Source organism: Ambystoma mexicanum, chromosome 9, assembly GCF_040938575.1.
Source record: "Ambystoma mexicanum isolate Mex_15411 chromosome 9, UKY_AmexF1_1, whole genome shotgun sequence".
In the NCBI taxonomy this organism is placed as follows: Eukaryota; Metazoa; Chordata; class Amphibia; order Caudata; family Ambystomatidae; genus Ambystoma; species Ambystoma mexicanum.
In genome coordinates this window covers 796,175,038-796,202,120 of record NC_090931.1, presented here as the reverse complement: position 1 = coordinate 796,202,120, position 27,083 = coordinate 796,175,038, and the positions used below count along the sequence as shown (strand labels likewise).

Here is a 27,083-nt window from a genome sequence, read left to right as displayed (position 1 = left end):
AGCTGGATATTAGCATAGTATTAGCTATTCTTATTTGAAGCTACTTTCCTGCCCAGGGTGTAGATCTTCTTACTCTCCTTGTCAGGGGCAGAGGCCAGAGGTGTTCCTGCTCTCTTTCTTGTGGTGGTGATACTAGAGAGTCAGGCTTTAGCTGCCTCCGAATGTATAAAGGGTCCGGAGGGGCTGGTCGAAACGTGGGTTGACTGCCCTTGTCAGATTGGGGTTAAGTAGTGAGGGCTGAATACGCCTCTGGACCGATTGAAACTGCTGCTTTCTTATCCCCAAGGATGTCCTCTACGAAGTCTTTATTGACTTGAGCTTCCTGGGTATCTATCTTAAAGTGTTCTGCAGCCTTTAAAAGTAGGTCATTGTACTGCAGCTGGTTGTCTACTGGGGAGTCAGCTACTGGTTGGTTGGTGTGGTGTGGGGATTGGATGATGTATACGCCATTATAGTATTGGTCTTAGTCCCCTGTGTCCCATTGGTCTGAATATGAGCCAGGGTCTTGTGAGCCTGGAGTGTCATAATAATCTGCATCTTGACCTACGTCTTGATATGACGAGGTAATAGCGTCTAGGCAGGCTCTCATGGCGGCAGGCTGTTTGCTTGCTGCCTCGCCTTGAAGGGCCGGGGGTGGGGGGGCTGAAGGTTGTGGAGTTGATCTGGGTGTTGTATTGTATATTTACAAAGCACCTATACACAGGAAAGTGTTTCAAAGCACTCCATGAGTGTGGGAACATGGGGAAAAAAAACTGTCAGTCAGAGCCCTTGAAATACTGAGACGATAATAGTCTTCAAAGGCAGAGTAAGTGTGTAAATACATTTAACAGTTGACCCACTGCAAATTGGCTTGTCTGCGATTCTGCAGTTTTACCAGTGCAATTAAGGGAAGACGACAAGGGAGAACAGACAGACGATCTTCGGGCACGTTGCCTTTGGATCGTGCAAGTGCATAGATAGTAATAGGGAGGGGGAGGTCCAAGTGCACCCAGATGGTGGAGACTGGGGCAAGTGTAGAGAGACACTCTTTCAAAGTTATTTCAAAGGTTATTTCAAAGTGCTGTGAAGGTGGGTGGGTGTAGGGCCCTGAGGCAAGTGCGAGAGAGGACTGGCGGGGGGCGGAGGGGGGAGGTTCGGGCCCAGTGAGACTCTGAGGTACACCAGGCGGCCAGTCAGCAACCTGATAGGAAAAGGAGGGAGAGAAGGAGTAGAGAGCTTGGTTAGCAAGGTAGAGGGAGAGCGAAGGAAGAGAAGAGGAAGGTCTTGAGGAGTTTCCGGAACTAGAAGGTCAGGCTCAAGATGGTGGGCGGCAGGGAGGCTATTCCAGAGGGAGGCACCTGCTTAGGATAAGCATCTCCCTCCAAATCTCTGCTTGGACAACCGGCTCACTCGTAGAAGGTTGGAGGTAGATGAGCGCAGGGCTCGTGCAGGACAGTATTTAGGTAGGCAACGTTGCAGGTAGGTAGGTCCCAGGCCCCAGAAAGCCTTGCGTACAATGCAGAGGGTCTTGAACTTTATTATTATTGCAGCCACAGGGGGTCAGTGAAGTGATTTCAGCGCCGGAGAGATGCAGTGCCTGGACTGGAGGCCAAGGATAAATCACGGTTCTAATCTGGATGAGTTGCAGAGGGCGCAAGGCAGAAGAAGGGAGGTTGAGGAAGAGGCTGTTGCAATAGTACAGCCTAGAGAGAACCAAGGCTCTGAAGACAGTGAGCCTCTTGGGGAAAGTGAGAAAAGGTAGAGTACCTCTGAGGAGGTGTAGCTGATAGTTAGACTTTTTAGAGATGTGAGATGAGAGAGTGGAGCCGAAGATGACTAAGGTTTTTTGCCTCGCAGGTGGGTGTGGGCACAGGTCCAAGGGAGGCTGGCCAGAGTGAAAGTGGGAAGGCGGGCGATCTCAGTCTTACTAGCGTTGAAGCAGAGGTTGTTGGCAGCACACAATGACTGAATAGCGGACAGTCAATGTGAGCAAAAGATTCTTTGCGTGTCATCCACTGTAAGTTAGAGGTGAAAGTGGCAATCACACGTGCCAAGGTAGCCATTTAGACGTTGAAGAACCAGGGAGAGAGGTTAGATCCCTGGGGAACACCACAGGTTGAGGGAGCAATAGTCGAGATAAAGGATCCGAGTGCCACCTGGGATGGGCAGTCGGAAAGAAAGGAGATTAAACACGCCAGAGCCTGTTCTGTGATTCCCAGGGTGTCGCAGAGACGTGCAATCAGGATGTTGTGGTAAACCGTGTCAAAGGCAGAGGAGAGGTCAAGCAGAATGAGGACAGATGGAGTGTTAGTTTCTTGAGAGCTGGTCTTCATGGGTGTTCAGAAGAGCAGTGTACATGCCTCTGGATGCTCTAAAGCCAGACTGATGGCATGGAAGCAGCCAATAGATTCAGCGTGGAGGGTCACCTGAGTGATAGACAACTTCTCCAGAAGTTTGCCCAAGAAAGGAGTGATAGAGATAGGGTGGTAGTTTGCCAGAATGGAGGGGGTCAGTAGAGGGTTTCTTGAGCAGAGGGTGCACAAGGGAGTGCTTAAAGGCAGTTGATCAAAGACATTTACAAAACTGGACATTCTCCTTATGACCCTATCAAATTGTTCTGGGGTCCATTGGGAGGAGCTTGGCAACACTGAGGGAGCAGGTGTGAGTAAATGCTCTGAGACAGGGGTTTGGTTTATGATGCATAGCCTCCGGGGTAGAATGATAACTACTTTTAGTATCTTGTGACTTTAAGGCTTGGAGCGTCAAAGATTTAGAGTTTTTTGATGCTCTGGCCTTCAGCAGGGTGTCAGCAACGTGCTTTTTAATTTTTTTCCAGGGGCCGTCGATGCGTTTTTTGACGCCAAGTCACTGGAACCCGAGGACTTCCCAGATTTGGACGTGGTGTCGGAAACGGATTTTGGGGCCTGTCATGTGGTGATCACGACCGCGATGGCCCAGAGGACAAGGAATGTTCTGACCTTCCCTTCAACACCGCGTGTGGCTTATCGGTCGAGGACATGGTCGACATCGGCCACAGTGGGATGTGCTTGGCGTGGTGTGTACTGGTGGTGCCTGAGCTGCCGTGTGTAATTTCTCTAGCAGACCTGCGCGCATGCAGGAATCCATTGGATCCAGATTGCCCTCGGCGTCACTAATGCCGACGCTGCCATCCCTGGAGGCTCCCTCTATGTCCATGGCAGCTTCGGCCTGCATGGCGTGGTGGGCCCAGCGTTTAGTCTTGCGGTCCTTTAAAGTTTTCGGCCAAACAATTTGCAAGAAATTACACGGTTTTTCGGCGTGGTCCCTATGGAGGCAAAGGTCACACACTCTGTGTGAATCCTTCCAGGGAAACTTCCTGTTACAGGAAGGGCAGAATTTAAAAGGAGTATTCTCCATAGTGTATGAAGATGGCAGCCTGGCAAAATGCATTCTCTAGAGATGGAATATGAACCTCCCCACCGCTCTACCTACTGTGCAGGGCTGAGGCCAGTTGCGGCCTGGAAAGGTCGCAGACAAAGTTCGTCGAGACGGGAGTCGTCGTCGTTGACGGATGGTCTTGTCCTCAAAAGCTATTGCCGGAGATCTTGCGGTGTACGGTTCTGTAAAGGACAGAAATAAAAAACTAAGTTTAAACTTTACTAAGTAATGGCATCAGCCAAGAAGGAACTCCGCGATATGCGTCCTACTACGATGGCAGAAAAAAACAATCTGAGGGACCTCAACGCATGAAAGATCATGGGTACAGTGGACGTCACACTACGGATAGTATTACTGGCACGCCCTGTCGGCATCAGAGTTTCGAAAACAAAAAATGTAATACTCGTGGCTACCACTTGATGTCGGTCTATGCATAGCATGTGATCTAAGCAGCTCCACAAGCCTCAGAAAAGAAAAATGGATATTTCACCAAGGAGAAGAGGTTTGCCATCAGTGGAACTTTGGTTAACAAACTTTTACCTTGACTTTGAAATATCAAGAACTGATTTGAGATATTTCTTTCTTTGGTTGAACACTAACAGAACTGATCTTGAATCCTGGGTAACGGAAATCACCCAGGACATTAGAAGGTTGACCAGAGACTGAATGTTATTCATTTTATGTTGTATTGCCATATATTTTCTTTGTGTATTTGTTGCTTAGTGTGAGGGCCAATTATTCTGTCTTAGAGTGTTTCCCCTTAGCTTTGGTTAGGGTTAGGCAGGGAAATCCTGAGCAGAGTAGGGATAATGAGGCATTTTGAATAGATTTGCTTTAAGAATAAAATGGCATATGTTGATAAATCATCAAATAGTTGTCTGCCTCGCATTACGACTCCTCACAATACCTTGTGGCAAAAAGGAGACCACTTTTTAGTGAGTGTGTACTTGCATATTTGAAGGGCACTGAAAAGACTAAGAATGTTAAAAAGAGGGATTTTTAAGATACCGATCAAGATGGAGCTCAAAGAGGTGATTAAAATCACTGTCAACCTAATACAGTTCAGGAAAGTGCACAGGTTCCATGAGACATTATCACAATCTTCTTTAGGGCATAAGACGATGGATTTACTTCCATTTCTCATGTTGGTGAATTGCTTAGCATGATTTTTCCGAGCCTTGGCTTCCTCCAATGTGTTACAGTAATAAATTCTACCTCCTTTTTGGACCTTGAGTTTAGATGAGTCTGGAGGCCCCACAGGGCAGACCCACTGGAATCTGTTAAGTATTTTCCCAGATTCCAACTCCTCGCAAGGGAATCCTTGCTTATATCTCAAACAATTATTATCGTGAGGTCATCTTACTTAAGTGGTTTATTTGTTCATATTCATGCCTGGTTTTCTTTCAAACAAACTTCAAAAAATTCATAAGAATCCTTCTTGATCGTGGTCTCAATTGAATGAGATTTGTCCTAAATGGAACTCTTTGGGCTTCTTGAATTTTAGAATACTTACCATTATCCTTTACATGGGCAGTTTTTCTGAATCCAGTTGCTTAATATAATCTACAGAAATCTGGTCCCTATTTTTCCTTATGAGATCCCAAATACCTTGATGTTTGAGCACCTGGCCGTGCTCTCCAAGTTCTCAGTTAAATCCTTAGTTGCAAGATCAGTGACTCATGGTAATTTGATGTGTTCAAGGACCTGGTAGGGGATCAACTCGGCATCGTCCAACCATATGTTTATCTAACCTACTGTGCAATTGAGTTGTTTCAGCTATAATCTAATTTCACTTAAAGATGAATGAATCGGCCTGGAAGTCCAAATTAGGAGGTTTTTGACTTTCTGCAAGTAATGCATAAAGGGATGGCTGTTTATGAAAGTCTGCACTCCCGCTTTGAGACACCATTTTCTCTCACATAAAAACAAAAGATGAATAGAGGAGTGAATTCATCTATCCTTCAAGTAGATAAGTATTTTCAGATTTTCATAGAATGTTTCATCTTTTCCCAACTACAATCAACGTAGCTGGATTTGCTTTACTTCTTGATGCCAGTGATTCAAGGTCATCTCTGGAAAATTAGTTATGCACTCCGTTTCTCTTTTTACTGCTTTTAGCTTACTCCAGTCATCATTAACCAGTGTATGAGGTGCACTGCATTTGACCCCATTCCTGCATTTTTGGGTCTCGTCTACTGGCAAGTGCTGATGAACTTGTCACTTATTCGTCAGACCATTTCTAAATATTTAGATATAGAACTTTTTTTTGGCTTTGAGCTTGCACCATTAAAACCCTTCAAGTTTATTTTCGTGTTCGTGTCCTTTATTGCTTTCAGAAGAGCCTTTGACCACTGTTGGAGTACACCTTTTCACTTAAGATCGCCAGTATCCTCCCCTACACTGGAATGTTGACTTAATTGTCTACCTTCATTTATAGAGATTCCTTAACGTTATGAACCATGACAGTCACAAATTCTGGATTGGACTCTGTGGACCATGAAAGCTGGCCTACAAGAGCCCTCAGCCCAGTGCTGTGACCTACCTGGAAATGGAGAAATGGAAGTGGTAATCGGTAGGATCACTAAATTGCTCCACACAAGGCACCCAAAAAACACACTTCACTTCACTTCACTTCACTTCACTTCACGTGTAGTGTTCTTTTCAGGATCTTCTTGGCAAGTTAGTCTCTAGCTTTGCCAGAGATGGTGTTAGGACAAATCATCTTTCAGTAGACCATGGATATAGAACACAATTATGTACAGGTAAATACAATCAGTGAAGGCTCCACACAAGGTTCCGGTCTGCACAGTGTCTTTAAAGGTCCAATATTCCTTACACAATACCAGCACTATGGAAATCTATTTACAAATCCCAACTACCAACGCAGCTGGAAACCGCATAACATAAGTGCCCACTTTATAAATACAAAGGAGTTCTCAATGGTGGCTTACTTTATTCTGGCATTTGCCAAGGCTGCTTGTCGTCCCAGGTGTCCTTAAAATTGACTCCTGGAGGTGGATCAAGTCCTGGGAACCCTGCCATTTCCTGTCCTTGTGGGTGGGCTATTAGTGCAGAAGACGGTCTATGAAGGCTCCTACCTCCATTTGGCTGAATGCCCCCCCCCCCCAGGAAGTCCTGAAAGCCCTGCAGATGTCGGGATCGCCCAGGATTGTGCCAAGCAGCGTGGTACTAGCAGGTCTGTATGCAAGAAACAGAACGTGCAAGTCAGGAGTGTCCACAAATGTTGGCTGCGACAGGTGAGCGGGTGAAGAAGCTAGTCACAGGCTGTGCTTGGAGGTGGTGGCCTATGTGAAAAGCAGCAGGAGAAATGGCGGCTCGGCAGTGTCGGTGCTTGCGCAGGGACAGAAAGCTCTGCAGGACTGAGCATAGCAGAAGCTAACTAAAGTGGCACCAGAGTGCAGAGCAGAAAGGCCTTCCTGGAAGGAGGGGTCCACCAGCAATCTACTTAACAGTGCTCTTCTCTAGTGCCGTTACTAAGCTTTGCATTGCTCTCGTTTGCATCCCTGAGCCGCATGTCTACTTCATTACGTACAGCCCAGGGCAGCCTGGGATGCATCAGAGCACAAAAAACCTTTTCATTTTTCATAAACATCCTAAAATGTCTATCTATACATGTGCTTCTTATACTCTCCACCAACCCCCCAAGCTTGGAAGACAGGACAAAATTCGGGAGACCAGAGAGGGCGGTGAGGCCACCCTCACTCATCAGGGTAATACAAAGGGGGAATATCTGGCACTGCAGAGCTTGTGGGTTACTATGACCTTAAAGCACAGTGAGTGTGGCACTATACCTGAAACTGTGTCAAGAAGACGAGGTGTTACATCCCAGATAATGGGCTTGGAATAGGTTACCACAGCGAGATCACAATCCAAAGTAGATAGGAAAACTGTGACGCTCTACAGTTTGAAATACTACTTTATCCTTTCCCTATACATTATTGCTTGGATTGTTCAGGGAAAAGAACCCTTCAATCCTTCTATAGACAAACCACAAAAACATATAGACATTGATCCCATTTCCCACCCTATGCATCAGGTGTCAAGAATCCAGCTGAGTGCTATAAACCCAGTACTGTTTGAAACAGAGAAACAAATGAAGACCAGTATCCATAATAGACAGGAAAACCAAGTTCCTGTATTGTTTCCAATTTCTACACCTTTTACCTAGATTGCTTCAAGAAATAAACACCCTTTCAGTTAAAGAGAAACCCCTGGTACCTTCAAGTGTTTATCAGATTACCCCTCATGTCAAGAATAAAGTCTGTTTGCAGCAGATCATTTGTCGTGCATTTTTGTTAGGTGCCACAGATCTAAAATCAACTAAGCCTATATCACCCGTCTATTTCTACTAGTAATATGTTGTATTTTTATGTAGTATGCTTATTAGTTAATGCCAGTAACTTAATTGGCACCGATAGTATAGCTCGTTGGCAACGCGCTAGTCTTGGAAGCAAGACGACGAAGAGCAACACAGGATCAAATCCCAGGTCTGCGCCTAGAAACCTTTCATTAAGCCAATTATAACCAATTATTATAATAATTCTTGTTCTGACCAAAGTTGGATTTGTTTCCCTCCTGAAGTGGATTTTTATCCTCACCCAGCCTTTGCTTTAATTGAGCCCTCCAACTTTTTCTCTCTTCACTCATTCATTTATTTGTATTTGTATATCGCACAGCAGCCCTGAGGCATCGAGGCGCTTGTTACAGAGAGTGTGCAAACTTGGTTACAGAGTTCTACATTTATCCTTTACAATTTTTGACATTTACATTACAATGTACAATTACAGTTGGAGGCAATAGGAACATGAATGAGAATGGTGAGGGGTGGAGGAAGGTTAGTTCAAGAAAGAGGTTTTTACGGAAGGCAGGGAGGGAAGGTTTCAGCTCTGAGGGGGTGGGTAGCAAGTTTCATAGTATAGTTTACGGGCTATGTAAGAGAAACCAATCCCTCCTGCTTTAACTTTGCGGATGTGGAGTTGGTTGGCGTACTGGGTTCTTGTGGGACGCGCAGAGGTGGTTCTAGATATAGTTTCTGATAAGTACGTGGGTGCTGTGTGGCCTGTCTGGCTTGGGAGATATGGTCCCTTCTAGGGATGCTCAGGGCTGCTCGAAGGGCATTGTTTTGTGTAGTTTGAAGTCTGTTTACATATTTGGTGGATTTGCCTGCTAGGAGAGCATTACATTAGTCTAGTTTAGCACCTATAGTTGCTCTAGCTATTGCGAGGCAGTTAGGTTTGGAGAGGTAAGGTTATATGGCATTTATAAGTTTGGTACTGTAGCGGAGGCGATAGCACTAACTTGTTTGTTCATTGATTAAGTAGCAACAATGTAGACGCCTAGCGTCTTTACAGAAGATGAGACTGGGATGATGGAGTTGTCCATGTTAAAGTTGGAGTATTGGAGGTCTAGCTTGGCTAGGGTGGCTTTTTGTCAGAGGATAAGAATTTCAGTCTTATCCCCATTAAGGCATAGGCCATTAGCAGCCATCCAAGCTTGGATTTAGTGTAGATTTTGTGTAATGCTGTGGCGTCTTGGTCATAAGAACCAGATAGTGGTAGGAGTACTTAGGTATTGTCAGCATAATTCGTATATGCTATACCCAGAGTCAAGTAGGTCGAAAAGAGGCTTCGTGAAAAGGTTGTACAAAGTAGGGGCTGTACTAGAGCCTTGAGGAACTCGCAGTGTATGGTAGTGGGGTCAGCATTCGCTATGTTAGAGAATACATTCATAGCTCTGCCCTCCAGGAAGGAGGTAATCCAAGAAGCTGCTTGTTTGGAGAATTGGGCTGCTTGTGTAAGATGTGTGGTAAGGGTCTTGTGATCTACCAGATCAAAGGCAGCCGAGAGATCGAGGAGCAGGAGGAGGGCAGGCTTGCTCTTGTCCATGATCTGTGTGATTTGGTTTTTTAGGTCTAGTAGAGCAGTTTCTGTTCCGTGTCCTTTGCGGAACCCAGATTGTCTTTTACCTAGTATGGAATTGATTTCCAAGTAGAGTTGGATCTGGCAATGAGCCGCCTTGTCAAGGATTTTGGGAAGGAAAGGGACGGTGGTTATAGGCCTATAGTTGTTGGACAGTGCTGGGTCTAATGAAGTTTTTTTTTTTTTTTTAGAAGGGGCAATACCCATGCTTCTTTGAGGCTGTCGGGAACAATCCTGCTCTGAAAGAAGCATTAATGAAAGCCGTTAGGAGGGGGGTGAGGTCCTTGGCACATTCCTTAATGATTTTAGGAGGGCATATGTCGCCTTTGTAGAGGGAAGGTTTAAGATGTTTGATGAGATCAATGACCTCTAATTCAGTGGTGTCCCTAAAAGAGAATTGAGAGGGGTGGGAGTCATTGTGCGTAGCTCGTATTAGAGGGGGCATCTGCTGGCTAGGAAGGGCTTTTTAGTGGTCTTGAATTCTTTTTTGGAGGAGGTCCATTTTATTAAGCATTGCGGACTGAATGCTTGCACACCAGGTTTTGTCTTTAATGATCTCATCTGTGCTGGTTGGAGGTGTGACAAGTTCATTAAAAATTGTGAATATCTCTTTGGTTTTAGAATTAGCCTTAGAGATCCTATCATTAAAAGAGTTGGCTTTAGCTCTGACGATAGCTTCTTTGTATTGGAGAACTATCTGTTTGAAATTGTTTTTAGTTGAGTCATTGGGGTTGGCCTGCCAGATTTGTTGAGCGTGACATTTTTGTGAGTGAAGGGCTTGGAGCTCATCCGAGAACCAGGAGTTGCAGTGAAAGGACTTTTTTTCTTCCTTACATTTGAGTGGAGCTATTGAATTTATTGAGTTGGTGAGCGTGTCTTTGAAGATGTCTGCTAGTATGTTGGGATCCTGTGAGAACGGGGGTGCTAGACATGGGATGTCAAGCTATGGTAAGATATGGTCGGAGGTTATCCAAATTGAGTTTTCTAGAGCTTCTTGCTTTTGCCGTTGGGGCCTGTGTGAGGGCTTTGGAGCTGGGGGCTGTGGGGATAGTGAATTGAATGCAAGTGTGGTCCGTCCACGGGTAGACCGTGTTCGATGTAATAGTGGACACACAATTGTGATCCATCACCCAATCTAGGGTGCAGCCTTTGGAGTGAGTAGGGCTCGAAACTCTTTGGCTGAATCTTAGTTCTAGCAATTCTTTGGCTAGTGCTGTGGTGGGTTCATCCTTGGGGGTCATTGAAGCCAAGGTTTAACTCTCCTAAAAGTATATTTTTTGAATATTTTTTGATGTCACTAAGTAGGTGGGTGAGGTGATCTTGAAAGTCTGAGGGGAGGCCTGGGGGCCGGTATAGGATATGAATGTTGATGGAGTCATTGGGCGAGAGGGTTAGTTTAGCAGATAGGATATCTGCATTACCGCCCCATATGCTAGAATTGAGCTTGATGGTTAGAGAATCTTTGTGGATAAGGGCTACTCCACCTCCTATTCTGGCAGGTCTGTCTTGTCTGAGGTTGGTGTAGCCTGGAGGTAGGGCTAATGTGACGGCTGGGCCAGAGGCATCATGTAACCAAGTTTCTGTGATGCCTAGTATGTCAAGGTTTTGGCTAGATAAAAGGTTTATTTCCAGGGCATGCGCGGGAAGAGAGCGCACGTTGAGCAACGCACAATTGAGGTGCGGGTAGGGTGTATTTTTTTTTTTGCTTCTGGTTGTGGAATGAGTGAATGAGCACATTCAGATTGCTAACTCCTCCTTTCCCATCCTTGGCACCTCAGTCTTGGGCACTCCATTCCACCTTAATTTCTTAAAATCTCAGCAGCAAGTGAGCAAAACATTCATGCTTCGTCCCATTTACTACTTCTGCTCCAGGATCAAAGGGCTCATGCCATCAGGGGCAGAGACTGCACTTTAAATTTCTTCAGCTTCCTCCAATGGGTCTCACAAATCTTCCAGGCTTGTGGATGCCAAACAGAATTTCCAATAACTTTCAGACAAGGGCCCATACAGCATCAGACAACGCCCCCACTGCTGCATATCAGCACCATTGCATTCCCTTTGCCTTAATGCTCCTGCATCCACTATCACAGCTATATCGCTGTTCAGAAACTGCCCCTATATTAGGAGAACAGTAACCCGGCCTCTTAGTGAAACATTTCTCTCATCGTCTACCCTCACCCCAGAACTCACCGAACTCGCCAACATTTCCCAATTCTCCTGGGAAAGGGTCCCCTGCAGTTAGGGCGACTCTTCCACATAGTTAGGTTCTCAGTTTGGTTTTACTTTGCTGCAGCTAAGGGTAACCCAATATACCCTCTCTGTAACTGAGTCCAAGTGAAGCAATCACTGCAGGAACAGACCAGCATGAAGCTCCAGCCACACAGATCAGCATTGCAGGGCCACTGAGAGCAGAGTGAAGCCACCACCTGCCGTGCCAAGACTTGGTATAGTCTTGCAGCAGCATAAAGTGACTACAATGAAAACGGGACTGGCACACAAGCCCACGGTCCGTAACAGACCAAAACACTAGACCACAGACAATAAAATGAACTGACACAAAAGTCATCAACGCCAAAAGTCATCAACTCCAGAGTCCTCAGACAGCAATCCCGCATGGAAGAAGTGGGTGGGTCAAGTCCCTTTTGAAACTGCACACACAAGCCCTGGGGGGAGAAGTGACGCCAGGAGATTGGTCTGGGACAACTGGCCAACCAGAATGAAGGATGGGGTATTTAAGCAGGAAAGAGGAAGTGGGCAGCGTGGGTTATCCATGTGAGGTCACCAAGGGACTGCAGGTGGAGAGAGACCAGCAGGAGGAAGGATCAAAGGAGTGTGAAGTTGTATTGAAGAAAGTTCAGGTATTTGTTCAGTGAGCGCTGCAGAGGGACTGTTCGTATTTTGTGGGGCAGATGGATAGAACGTAGTGCAAGGAGTGAATGTGAATTGAATGAGATTGGTGGAAAAGGAGATGTGTAGGTAGCAGGTGGTTGGAGAGTAGTAGCAGTGGTAGGAGAGCATCAGTAACAGTTGAGAATAGTGGAAGCAGAGGTATAGTAGTTGTATGAAAGGAGTAATAGAGGAAGCAGAGAGGTAGTATTGGACTAGGAGTAGGAGAAGTAACATCAAAGGTTGGAGTCAAGTAGTAAGAGGGTGTGATATGGGAGTACAAGAAGGTGGGGGAGGAGTCAGGAAGGAGGGGGTTAGTGGAGTAGAGCTGGCAAGGAGAGTGTGCCTTTCAAAGTACCCTGAGAACTCAGTTTTTTGTTGACCGATTCTTTGTTTCCTTGCTGCCTGGATCCAACTGTTGATCTCTGACTTGATGCATCAGATACTGTTCTGTGTGTCCGGTTTAGTTTGTATTGTTGGCCCAGTGCGGTCTCGGTGGAGATCGAGTCTGCAGTATTATCCATGAAAATTGCTGGAAGCTACAGAGCCTATAATGATTTACGAAAGGAGCTTTTTAAAATGGAATAAAAAACTTGGAGCTGGATTTAAAAGCTAGGATGCAGAACTTAAGGTTAGTGGGCCTTCCTGAAAATGTTTCTGTGACCAACTCAGAAGAGCAGAGTTTATTGAAAAAAATTACCAGGATTTGTGGCGCCTAGACGATTGAGCAGTTAACGAAATATCGATCGTTTTTACTTTTTGGATCTCACAGTTTGTCATGTCTATGTTCGTTCTGTGCTCTGTCATAAGCCTCGATAAGCATTCATAAGCGCAATACTGATGCGTCTGGACATAATAGGGTGCCTTACTCTAGTTGCCTATGAGGAAGTAAAGAGTTCTATGGACAAGGATAAAGTTACGGGATGGTGGAGGCTTGCCCGGAGAGTCCAGTTGCAGGGCGGGTGTATTATATGTGGAGCGAGGAGTGTTGTGGAGCAAATGTGTCACGTGTATGGAGCGGTGAGGTCTAATATGTATTTGTATGCAAAATATTACATCTAAAGCGGTGTGGAGTAAAGCTGGCAGAACGGTAGAGCTCCTGCATATAATAATGTGAGGTAGGAGACTGGAATTTCATGTACACACCTAATGTCTGTTTAAATGGAGGATTTCTTGGAAGAGTCATTGATGATACTGGAACAACGGAGAGCACATCATTGAAAGTCTTTGGGGCTGAGGGGTCAGTAAAACAACTATAAGGGTTTACAAGTTCCAGCGAGGACACATGCATGATTAAATGAGAGGTAAATGATTCATGAAACATACCAGGGATACCGGGGGGAATCTAGAACTGATGAAATGGGACTCGAGGTGCACAGTGAAACGGCATAGCGGTGCCGGGGTCTGACGCAAATGCTCCTTTCATTGAGTGAGCTGTGGAAAATTCCCAAAAGCAGATGTGTAGCCAGGGGTGCAGTTAAGGCAGACACAGTTAGGAATTAAATAGGTTACTGCACAATATTAAGATTAGGCACACTCATCTAGGGTAACAGCACACGCATTAGAGATAGTGGAACAAGTTACTTACCAACTATAACGTTCTTTTGACTGTATGTTCCTCCCACGTATTCCTCATCTTTTGATATTCGTTATCGTCAGCTTCAGAATTTTTTTTTGCCAGAGGGCGCTGTGCTCGAGCTTGTGGCGTCGATTGTCCCTCAACGGGCTCCGTTCAGTGTCGGCGTCACTGCTGGTATAAATAGCTCGAGCCGCGCCCATTGGCTTCAGTTCCGTTTTTTCGAGGAAATACTCGTGAACACCCAGCCGTGTCATGTGACTGATATGCCCATTGTGAGAGGAAAGTGTAAGAAAACGTAAACTGTACTGCGGGGTAGGCTGGGAGGGTCGATGCGGAATACGTGGGAGGAACATCCAGTCGAAAGAACGTTACAGTTGTAACTTGTTCTTCAAATGGATTGTGTCCTCCCACGTATTCCTCATCTTCTGATAGACTCCCATAGCGGTGATCAATTTGGAGGTGGGAGTGCTAGTTATTGTTTTCATGGACGGAATGAAGTACCGCCCTGGCAAATAAACCCTCATTGGAGTAGGAGGCATCTAAGCAGTAATGCTTGATGAAGGTATGCATTCATGCCCATGTTGCAGCCGAGCAAATGTCTTTTGCAGGGAATCCCCTCTTCAAAGCCTCAGAAGTAGCCATTCCCTTAGTGGAATGAGCCCGTAGCCCATCCGGTGGGTCTTTTCCTGCTAATCTGTACCATTCCAATAAAGCCAGAATGATCCATCGGGATATAGTTTGTTTTGTCACCGCTAACCCCAATTTACGACCGGTATAACCCACAAAGAGTTGGTTATCTTGACGTAATTTTGACATTCTTGAAATGTAAAAACTGAGGGCCCTTCTGGGGTCCAGTCTATGCAATCTCTCCTCTTCTTTACCCAAATCAGGAGGAGGATAGAATGTTGGTAAAATTATTTTTTGTGACACATGAAGTTAGAAACTACTTTCGGTAAGAAAGACGGTTTAACCTTAAGAACTACCTTGTCCTTGTAAAATGTGGTATATGGAGGTTTACATGAGAGCCTGTAGTTCACTAACCCTGCAGGCTGATGTTAATGCTACAAGGAGGACAGATTTTAGTGTTAGAAGCCTCAATGGACAGGAGTGCAGAGGCTCAATGGTATACAAGTTAGAAATTTAAGGAGTAGGTTAAGATCACAAGTTGGGACATGAAACGGTACTGGTGGATATACATTGGTAAATCCTTTCAGGGACTAAATGATGAATGGAATTTTGAAGTAAGAAACCTCTTCCGAGGAGCGCTTGAAAATGGACAGCGCAGCAAGATATCCTTAAATTGTTCCGTACTGGAGACCCAGATTGGCTAGATGCTATAGGAAAGAAAGCACCATTGGGGTGCCACATTGAAAAGTGTCCAAATCCTTATCTTTGCACCAGTTACTGAATTTATTTCCGACACCTATACAAGGATTTTGTTGCTGGCCTTCTGGCCGAAAGCCAAAATTTCCATTATGTCGTCCGGAAGGTCACAATCCCTGCATCTCAACCTCTCAGAAACCATGCGTGAAGGTTGAGTGTCTTCACCTCTGGATGGAGAGCCCGACCTTCCTCTTGCAAGAGAAGATCCTCTCTTTGCACAAGACGTATTGGAGGGCAGATGGACATGTCCAGAAGGTCCGGGTACCACGTCCTCCTTGCCCAATCCGGGGAAATTACGATCATGGTTTTCCTGAACTTTCTCAACCTCCAGATTACTTGAGGAATCACAGGGATTAGAGGAAACGCGTACAGTAGGGGGAAATCCCAGTCCACCACGAACGCGTCTCCTAGAGCTCCTCTCGGGGGAAATTCCCTTGAGCAATACTGTTCGCATTTCCGGTTTACCTCGGTCGCGACTAGATCCACTTGAGGGGTTCCCCAAAGGGTGAAGATCTCCAGAAGGACTTCCTGAGCTAACTCCCACTCATGGGAGACTGTGCTCTACCTGCTCAGAGCGTCTGTCGCCGCGTTCTGCTCTCGGGCTACGTGAGCTGCTGATAGAGAGATTCCTTCCCGTATTGCCCAGAACCAGCGCTCCATTGCTTCTCTGCAGTGGTAGTGATCCTGCGCCTCCTGTTTTGTTGAGGTAGTACATGGCCACTGTGTTGTCCGTCATCAGGACATTCTTTCCTTGTACAGAGGGCAGGAAGGCCTTCAGCGCTAGTCTGATTGCCCTCAGCTCCAACAGGTTGATATGTAGTTTGGACACCGATGGAGACCAACGACCACTGATTGTCAGATTTTTGGTATGAGCTCCCCACCCCGCGAGTGAGGCGTCCTTTACTACTGTTATCTCCAGCCATGGTTGCCAAAAAGATTCGCCTTTGAGGATGTTGTCGTTGCAAGCCCACCATAGTAGATCCTGAGCAACTGCGCTCGGGACTTGCAGAAGATCCGACATACTCCCTGAGAATTGGGGCCACTGAGTCCTGAGGGTCCATTGAAAAGATCTCATTCTCAATCTGGCCTCTGGCACCAGAAAAATGCAGCAAAGGCCGAGCAACCTCAGATGATCGAAAGCTGGCAGATGCTGGGCTTTCTGGAATTTTGTTAACATCTGCAGAATGTGGAGAGCTCTTATCTCGGGAGGCAAGGCTTTGCCCGAGGAAGTGTCCAAGACTGCTCCGATAAACTGGAGTTTTTGGGATGGTATCATGTGGGACTTCTTGAAATTGAGGGAGAAGCCCAGATTGAGAAGGAAGTGACAGGTGATCCACAGATGTTTTTGAGCTTGTTCGGGAGAACGTGCTCTGATCAACCAGTCATCTAGGTAGGGGTAGACGTGAATCCCCCCTCTCCTGAGACTCGCCGCCACTACCGCCATCAGTTTGGTGAAAACCCTCGGGGCGGAGGTCAGCCCGAATGGCAGAACTCAAAACTGATAGTGAGAACCGCCAACTGCGAACCTCAGGTACTTTGTGCTTGGAATGGATTGGAACATGAAAGTAAGCATCCTGAAGGTCCAATGATACCAACCAGTCTTGGAGTTGAAGAGCCTGAAGGATCTGAGAAAGGGTTACCATCTTGAACTTGTCCTTCATGAGGAACTTGTTCAAGTTTCTTAAGTCCAAGATGGGTCTCAATCCTCCGTCCTTCTTTGGGATGAGAAAATAAGGGGCGTACCAACCCATGTTCCTCTCCGGCACAGGTACATGTTCTATTGCACCTTTCTCTAGCAGGCTTAGAATTTCCTGCAAAAGGAGCGGGTCTGGAGTTTTGATCGAGTTGGTTCCCGGTGGATGATCGTGAGGCCTTTTTTAGGAAGGGAAGGCAGGAACCTTGAGCTACTGTTTCCAATGCCCAAGCATCTGAAGTAATGCCCTGCCATTCTTTCAGATGCGGAGAGATTCTGCCTCCCACTGGTGTTTTGTATTATAAGTCCTCAGAGATTTGGAGGCGGCTGCAGGAGCGGCTGAGGGTAAAGATGCCATTCCTGAAGATGGCTTTGTAGTCTTTCCTTGTCTACCACGAGTGACATTTCTTTTGCCCTTTGAAAAGCCTGTGTTCTTCCTCTACCAAAAGAAGAGTAGTACCGAAAAGGACAACCCCTCCAGGAAGATGAGCCCGAATAGGGTTTGAGGTTGTCGCATGGAGGCACAAAGGGATTTAGCTGCCGCTTTTGAGGTCTGTAGTTTTTCTAGGGTCTCATCAGCCTTACTACCAAACAGCCTCAAGCCATCAAAAGGCATGTTGAGAAGCCTGGCTTGCACATCTGGTGCAAAACCCGACTTTCTCAACCACGCAAATCTGCGTAGCACTGTGCTTGATGCCATGGATCTGCTAATACTTTCAGCAGTATCCAGTCCAGACTGGAGACATTCCCCCATTGCCTCCTTCCAGTCTTTGACAGTATTCAGGAAGCCTTCCCTTTCCTCGCCTTGCGGAATATGTTCAGCCGCCGCCGAAATGCATTCCCACAGGCTATGTGTGAACCTGGCTAGGGTACAGGTGACATTGGTTGACTTTAAGGCCATGCTACCCGAAGTAAAAACTTTACGGGCCCAAGCATCAACCTTCTTATCCTCCCTATCTGGAGGTATGGTTGGATATGCAGTTTGTCTCCAAGTAGTTGCAGCCTGAATAACCAGACTTTATGGAGTGGGATGTCTATTCAGATACTTGGGATCAGAAGTAGAAGTTCTATACTTCTTCGGAAAATTGCTGTTTACCGCAACAATGTTGTCAGGGGTTTCCCAGTTCTTTTCCACTGTTCTCTGAAGCGCCCTATGGAAGGGGAGAACTGGATCCTTCTTGGGGCCTCGAACAATTATGTCTGTCATATTGTCCTGTTCAAAAGTGGGTGAGGCTCTACCCCAGCCCATATATTCTACCACTCTGTTCATTAAACTCCTGTACCCTGAATCTGCATGTTCTGCAGGGTCAGGTCTTGCAAACTCCAATTCAGGTGACGTGTCAATGCCACAAGCAGAATGCAGAGTCTTGCACAGGTCTCATTTTTGATTCTGGGTCTATAAGTTCCTCTGGAACTTGTCTAGTGCCATATTGCACTCCAAAAGGAGAGATTTCCTCATCCTCAGAGCCAGTTTCTTCAAAAATTGAAGACAGACTTGTGTAAATCTCCTCTATTCCTCCCGAGTTTTGTCGAAGGAATGGAAGGATTCTTCGAAGGTGTCGAGGGAATCTTCAACGATACCCGATAAAGTCTTCGACAAAGGCGTTTAAGACGCTTTAGGCTTTGATGTCGAAGCTGTCGGTGCCGATGGCGTCGACGAGGTTGCGGATGTTTGACAACTTCAGTTTTTTATGAGGCGTCGGTGAAACACTCGGCTCTCGAGGATTCCTCGACGATTTGACGACTCGAGTTTTACGGGTTTCACCCATACTAGGGGCTCTTACCGTAGTAGTTCCTGACTTCCCTGTGTCGTCCAATGGAGCGACCGGGGTCAGGCTCTTTTGGGCTTTCTTTGAGGGGTTTGAGGTCGCATTCTCAAAGACCTCCATAATTTTTCTTCTAAAATCCTCCCATTTTCTTGGGGAATCCAATTTAGTAGGACATTGAACCAATTCGGTCGATGTATCGGATGATGATGAAGGAGATCTATGTCTCCTTTTAACTTTTTTAGAAGATGAAGATCGCCTCGATCTACTACGAAATCAGGATCTCCGAGTGTTTTTTGTGACTTTACGATTCTTTCAAAACAGATGATTTTTTAATGTCTTTTCGACGAGGCCTTCGAAGTGGCCTTCGAAGCCTCCCGCCCCACCACTAGTTTACCTTTCCTCTCACGGAGGGCCTTCTCCGTCATCGACTGACAGGTGCCATAGTCGCCAGTTCGATGATCTGAACCCAGGCACCAAAGACAGATGCAGTGAGGATCGGTGATTGACATCTTCGAACCGGAGTCGATACACTTCTTAAACCCAGTCTTGGGTGTAGAAGCAGTAGATTATGATGACATTTTCTGACAGAAAATCTCGAAGCGCGCTGTTCTCGAGAGCGAAGCAATCGGAAAAATGGAACTGAAGCCAACGGCGCTGCTCAAGCTATTTATACCAGCAGTGACATCGACACGGAATGGAGCCCGTTGAGGGACAATCAACGCCACGACCTTGAGCACAGCACCCTCTGCCAAATTATTTTTTCCAAAGCAGCGAAGCTGGCGATAACGAATATCACAAGATGAGGAATACGTGGGAGGACACAATCCATTCGAATAGGAGGTTTGTTCAATGAGCCGCTGAATAAATAGATCAGGAATTATGGTTATGTGGAATTGTCAGGTTTCCTTCCCCTATTCAGGCTATTTTCCCTTATTCAAGTTTCCTTCTCATTATTTCTCTTTATTTATCCTTTTTAGATTAGCCTTGTGTGGGTGGGAAGTTTTCTATTGTAGTTGGTTTGGCCTTAACTTGCTGATTCAGAATCCTGGTTCTGACCCAAGGCAAAATGGAGTCTCACAGTGACAGCTCTGATTGGTTAGAAGACACTGCAGAACAACAATGAACATTCTAAACTGTCACTCTGTGCCTTTCATCATCTAAACCCCAGGTGAGAGGACGTGTTTAGTGGCTGCTCCTGCTTTAGACTTGGGCCTGGTGGATTTAATCCTTCAGGCGTAAGCAGTTGAGCGGCTACTTTCTTGGGGGTTTCTGGAGAAGCTATCAGTTGTCAGGAATTCGTTTTGAAGACAGGAAACTCTGAAGATCCTTAAGAATTCGCTCTGGAGATAAGTGACTTTGTTTGTACTGCAGCTCTGTTCATCTTAATGACATTTACTTGAAAATTCATAAAAAGTTATCTTTGAATTTATACTATTGAACTCCCTGAGTGCGCTTGAACGCTATTTTGTAAAAACGCGTACTACGTGTAATCTGAAACTATCGTTGAACCTTTGCGCGTGCGAGTGTATTGAACTGCGCGTGTTTGCCAGCGCGTGTGCTCCCTAGCGCGAGAATCTGTTCGTCGCGTGAGAACTCTATAGCGCGTGTGTTTTCCAGTGCGTGTGATTCCTGGCGCGAGAATCGGTTCGCCGCGCGAGAACTCAATAGCGCGTGTGTTTTCCAGCGCGGGTGCTCCTAGCGTGAGATTCGTTCGTCGCGTGAGAACTTTAAAGCGTGTGTGTTTCCAGCGCGTGTGCTTCCTGACGCGATAATCTGTTTTCCGCGTGAGAACTCTATAGCGCGTGTGTTTTCCAGCGCGTGTGCTTCCTGACGCGATAATCTGTTTTCCGCGTGAGAACTCTATAGCGCGTGTGTTTTCAAGCGCGTGCTTCAGCGCGAGAACTCAATTGCGCGTGTCCTTTTAAACGCGTGTACTCGATCGCGTGTGAACTCTTTGCGTGTGGGTTATAAGGTGCGTGTGAATAGGCGCGGAAGTTCATCAACGCGGAAATTAATTGCGCGTGTGTTTTCTGCGCGTGTTCTCGTTTGCGCGTGAATTCTACTTGGCGTGTTTTGCCAAGCGCGTGTGTTTTCTGCGCGTGGATTTTGCTTACCGTGCGCGTGTTCTTCAACGCAGGAAGTTTTCAACGTGAAATTCATCTGTATTGAAATAACCCGCGTGTGAGTTTAACACGTGTTTCTTCAAGAATTCACAAACTTTATTGAATTGTAAATAGTTTGAAAAAACAAAAGAAAAGTTTGAAAGAAAAGGAAAGAATAAATAAAGACAATTTAACTGGACGACACAATGTGAATTACATTTTATGAGTAGACCAGAATTATTTCCCTCGGATGCATCTAAGATAACTTTTATGTTGTCCTATCTTTCTGGGGAGGCATCTGCTTGGGCTGGGTTGTTGGTGAGTCAAAAGAGTACGGTTTTAGGAAATTACACCAGTTTTTTAGAGATATTCCGAAAGATGTTTGATAGAAGACAGTTATCTCTGGAAGTGGATGGTGAACTTTTAGAACTCAAACAAGGTAATAGAGACTTGATTGCTTATATAACACAATTTAAGTCCCTTGTGTTAGAAAGCAAGTGGCCCGAGGATAAACAGGCCTTGTTCTTTTATCGGGGCCTTAGAGATGAGTTAAAGGATGCATTGTCTGGAGTAGTTGAACGCCCTTCTACTTGTGAAGGTCTGATTGATTTGGTTATACAATTGGACTTTCGTTTGAGTGAAAGCAAGGCAGAGAGGCGTCATTGTCAGAGTGACGGAAAGTCTCTAGTTAGAGTGGATAGACCTAAGGTAGAGAGTAGATCCAAAGGGAATAATCCATCTCCCAGGGTCCGAGGCCCTTTAACAGTGGAAGTAAAGGCTAGGAGAGAACAATCTGTGTTTATACTGTGGAAGAGGTGGGCACTTTTTAGGGAACTGTCCTTACACTCCCAAGAAGACTTCTACTTCAGCGGTCAAGGTACAGCAGATCGCCAATACTGTGCAGACAGCGGTTCCCCATATAACCGTAAATGTATCCTTGTTCTTTGAGTTGGAGTGTAAGGGAAATGGTCCCGTTATTTAAGGGAAATGGTCTGGTGCCACCGGGAATTTCATGGATTGGGGTCTGGCAAAATCTTTGGGAATTCCAATTATTCAGAAGGAGGTTGTAGAGCAGGCTAGGGCTGTTGATGGTACGTAGCAGCGAAGCTGGCGATAACGAATATCACAAGATGAGGAATACGTGGGAGGACACAATCCATTCGAATAGGAGGTTTGTTCAATGAGCCGCTGAATAAATAGATCAGGAATTATGGTTATGTGGAATAGAACACGGCATACACGTGTGTGGCGTCATTGAGATAAGGCCCAATGGTATGGAGAGAGAAAATATATGGAGCATGGGAAAAGGGTTCTTTGTGATGAACATTGGAGATACCTACAATGGATTATTATATGATATGGAACAGTTGATGGGGAGGGGTAACAAATAGGTATCTTTAGGAATAGATAGGGGAATATCGGAACATTGTTATAATTTGGCTAATATAATGTATTTTGTTTTTAATTAAGAGAAGTCATTAACGATTTCAGGGGACCGGCTCTTTTGTAGTTCCAGTGTAAAATTGGGTGGTTGTGAAAGTGCTCAGTTGAAACTCCAAAGTGGAGGTTTGTATTTAGGTTTCATTTTTGTAGGTTTGCATATTGTTTTGTTATCTTTTTTTTTTTACTGTGCTAATTTGGAATAGAACTGGTGTCTATGAACAAAAAGGGAAAGTTTATGTTGTGAGTAGGTTGGAAACAATGGTTACGCCGCCAAGTAGAATTGTAGACACCCTAAAATTGGGGTCTTGGAACGTAAATAGAATTAATGGACCAATCAAGAGGAAAAAGGTTCTGACACACTGGTGCCATCTGAAGGTGGACATGCCTTATTGCAGGAGACACTTGCTAGAAAAAGAAGCGCAAAAAATGTGTAAGGGCTGGGTAGGGCATGTGTAGAACTCTACGAATTCAAGAGGGGTGATTTTACTGAGGAAACATTTTCCAAGCAAGATAATTGGGACACACAGTGATAAGGAAAGATACATAGTCTCAGTGACCTTGCAAATACAGGATATTGTTATGCTAATTTGTAATATTTATGCCCCGGTTGTCAATATTAAGTCTTTTTTGGTGGAGTTGGACGACATTTGCAACAAAGTGGGGGACAAAATATCCTTCTTGGAGGTGACTTTAATGTAGTTTTAGATCCATTCCTAGACAGGAGTAGTCAAAGGTTTAGGGATGGGAGAAAGGAGGATAGAGAGGCATTGGTACAACTAATGAAATTCTTTGGATTGCTGCACACGTGGCGCTTAGAACATCCAACCAGCATAGAATACACATAAGTACACAATGTGTATTCGAGGTTGGATATTATTTTGACTTCAGGATTGGTATGTCATACTTTCAAGAGACCAGTGTCCTGCTGACATCTTGAAAGACTCATTAGATGCACTTACCCCCTGGTTAACCAAAATGATCAACCTATCTTTTGAAGCTGGATCCGTACCCGACATGTTGAAAGATGTATGGGTTACCCCCCTGCTAAAAAAAACCAAAAAAAACTACTCTTGACCCAGCAGCCCCCAAGAACTGTAGGCCCATCACTAATGTACCTTACCTACTCAAGATCTTAGATAGGGTGGCATAAAATTGCAATCTATTAAACAGCTTTCAGTCGGGTTTTAGGCCTTTTCGCGGTACAGAAACCGCCCTGTTGGATCTTAAATCCAACATTAACAAAATCATTGACAATGGCCACCCGGCACTACTTCTACTGCTGGATCTCTCGTCGGCTTTCGACATTGATCATAAGACATGCATTACTTACCGTAAAAGCATTTCTGATGATTACATCTGCTTAGATTCACATGCTGTGCATATGGTCCGACATCCAGTGGTAACCGCGGAGTATTGCATCTTGTCTTTCGGGGGACCGAAAGGGGACGTCGGCATAGGCGTGTCTGGAACACTATCCCTATCCCTATCGTGACGTGTGTAGTACCCAAAATCCCCCACGCGCCGAGGTCCCTCCGATTGTATTTTTTCTGCCATGTGGGAGCCCAAGGCTATAGTCGGTGAGTACATGAAGAGAGAAAGTAGTAAGAAGTCTATGTTCCTTTCACCCCGAGCGGGGAGGCAGGGAGGGCGCATGTGAATCTAAGCAGATACAATCATCAGAAATGCTTTTACGATAAGTAATGCATGTCTTCTGATGCTTGTTAATCTACTTAGAATCACATGCTGTGCATAGATTAGCAAGCAGTACCCGGAGTTGGAGGTTGGTTGTGAGAAGGAACAGTAAAAAAAGATGTCTTAGTACTGCTTGTCCCACCTGAGAATCAGACCTAGAATGAGTGTCTAGGCAATAGTGTTTTGTAAAGGTGTGTACAGAACTCCAGGTTGGCGCTTTGCAAATGGACTCTAGCGGAACATTTGCAATGAATGCTATGGATGCCCCAGTGCCTCAAGTAGAATGTGCTCTAGGCTTGAAGGGCAGTTCTCTCTTTGCAAGAGAGAAACATAGTGTGATGCATTTGACAATCTACCTTGATATTGCCGATTTAGAGACAGGGTCACCTTCTCTACCAGCTGCCACTGAAACAAAGAATTGTTTAGTTTTCCTCAGTGGTTTAGTTCTATCCATGTAGAATGGCTGCCCTTCGCACATCCAGTGTGTGAAGGCTTCTTTCGGCCATGTTAGTAGGTCTCTGGAAGAACGTGGGTAGTTCGATTGACTGGTTCACATGAAACTTCGAAATGAATTTCGGCGCAAATCTGGGATGTGTGCGCAGAACTACCTTATCTTTGTGGATTGTAACAAAGGGGTCCAAAACCGAGAGGGCCTGTAGTTCGCCAACTCTTCTGATAGAAGTGATAGCTACTAGAAAGGCTGTCTTGTAAGTCAGGTCTTTCAGACTAGCTTTATACATAGGCTCAAAAGGGGGTCCCATGAGCCTAGTTAAAACCACATTTAGATCCCACCCAGGGGCTGGGTGAGTGATGGGGGGGATACATTCTTTTAACCCCTTCCATAAAGGCTTTAATCACAGGTATTTTCCACCACTACACCTTCTGCTGTGACGGGGTGTAGGCTGACAATGCCGCTAGGTGAACCTTTAAGGAATTGAAGACTAACCCAGAGTCCAATAGATGGGTTAGATATAACACAATGTGTGAAGGCAAGCAATCGGTGGGATTGACGCCTTTGGAACTGCACCAGATGACAAAACGTTTCCATTTGCTGGCATAGCAATAACGTGTGTTAGGCTTTCTTGCCTCCCTCAGTATGTCCATGCATCTCTGAGGGAGTTGCAGATGTCCAAACTCTATGACCTCAAGAGCCAGGCTGCTAAGTTCAGTTTGTGGGCATGGGTGCAGAGTCTCCCCCCCCCCCCTGTCCTGAGACAACATGTTGTACGGGCAGGGCAGCTTGACTGGTGGGTGAGAGGGACATTTCCATCAGGTGCGCGAACCAGGGTTGGCGGGCCCACATGGGAGCCACCAGAATCATGGTGACTGGTTCCTGGTGCATCTTGTGTACTATCTTGTTCAGAAGGAGAGTCGGGGGCGGGGGGGGGGGGGCAGTGTAAGCGTAGGCAAATTTCCCCGACCAAGTTATCCAGAGACCGTTCCCCTTGGATCGGTTCTGGGGGTACCTGGAGGCGTAATCTTGGCATTGGGCGTTCTGAGTAGCGAACATGTCGATCCCTGAAAACCCCCATTCTGCGAAGACGTTGGATACAATGTCTTCGTGCAGTCGCCATTCGTACTCTTCTGGCAGAGGAAAATCTCTGCTGAGTACGTCTGCCAGAAGAATGAGTTCCCCTGGAACATGTTGGGATATCAGGAACATCTTGTGTTTGAGAGCCCATATCCAGATGTTTTGGGACAGCTTGGATAGCCCTGGAGAGTGAGTGCCCCCCTGTTTGTTCAGGTAATACACTGCTGTTGTGCTGTCGGTTAAGACCAGCACTGTCTTACCTTGCAGTTGCTCCTGAAAGGCTTTCAATGCTTTGAACACTGCTAGTAGCTCCAGTAGGTTTATATGGTTGGACGCTACCTGAGGGGACCACACTCTGCGCTGTCTGCTGAAGCAGGTGAGCCCCCCCACCCCGTGAGAGATGCGTCTGTCGTGAGAGTGGCTTCCACTGCAGGGGTGGTGAAGGTTTTCCCCTTCAAGAGGTTCTCCCTCGACCACCACTGCAGAGAGAGAACGAGGGCTGGCGAGACAACTAACAGATCTTCCCATTGTCCGCTGGCCTGACACCACTGGCTGTTGAGCCACTCTTGCATGGGACACATGCACAGCTGCGCGTGGGGAACCAAGTATATGCATGACGCCATCATTCCTAGCAAACGCATAGCTTTGCGTACAGTCACCTCTCGACTGGCTACATACTGAGGAACCTGAGAGAGCATGTTCTGAACCCTCTTGCTGGAAGGGAAGACTAGACCGTCTTCCGTACAAATTAGAGCCTCCAGGAACTGTTACTTGGCTGGGGACTAAGCTGGATTTCTTTTCGTTGATAGAAAATCCCAGGCTGAACAGTAGGTCCACTGTTTTTTGGGTGTTCGAAAAACAAACGTCGAACGAGTTCCCCGTGATGAGCCAATCGTCGAGGTAAGGGTAAACTGGAACTGAAAGTCTGCGCAGGTGTGCCGCTGCCACTGCCAGGACCTTGGTAAACACCCTTGGCGCCGAGGCTATGCCGAAGGGGAGTACCTTGAACTGGTAGTGTTTGTCCTGAATCATGAACCGTAGGAATTTTCTGTGCGCTGGCAGCATTGAAATATGAAAGTATGAATCTTTCATATCCAATGTTGTCATGAAGTCCCCCTGTTTTAGCAATGGGATCACCTCTTGCAGTGTTACCATGCAAAACTTCTGGGGCTTTATGAACTTGTTCGCTGGGCGCAGGACTAGAACAGGACGCATGGTGAGATCCTTTTTGGGTACAAGGAAGTACACTGAATAGATGCCCTCGTTTACCTGAAGAATCGGCGGTCTGAACTGTGGAGGTCGGGCGAATTCCACGCAGTAACCGTGGGCGACCGTCTTTAAGACCCACTGGTCTGAAGTTATCCCCCTCCCATGCCTTGAGGAAAGATGTTAATCGCCCCCCGACCGGGGAGACATGGGAGGGGACCTGGACTTGGTGGTCATTTCTGACCTGAAGTTGACGCTCCTCTGGAATTGTAGCCTCTGCCTCTATTCTTTCCATGCTTCTGACCCCTCTGGGGTAGTAAGTGGGGCTTGCAGCCGGTTGACTTGAGTTGAAGTTGCCCATGCCGAAATTGTTTTGAGCGGCACGGGCTTGTCCTCGAAAGGATCGCCGAGAATTACTGCCCCTCTGTGAAGAGGGTTTCTGGGAAATTTGGTGCAGCGACTTA

The 27,083-nt window shown here is 46.1% G+C and overlaps 1 protein-coding gene across 3 annotated transcripts in view; it reads right to left on the bottom strand.

Moving 5' to 3' along the window:
* Positions 1-27,083, bottom strand: part of TMEM41A (transmembrane protein 41A) — a 218,607-nt gene that overhangs the window by 84,340 nt on the left and 107,184 nt on the right. The window contains exon 2 of one of the 3 annotated variants that reach the window (XM_069615747.1): positions 3,451-3,578. The exons of the other annotated variants lie outside the window; for them this stretch is intronic. Within the exon in view, the coding sequence (XP_069471848.1) occupies positions 3,451-3,578 (128 nt within the window). The remainder of the gene's footprint in view (positions 1-3,450; positions 3,579-27,083) is intronic. 3 annotated transcript variants of the gene reach the window in all.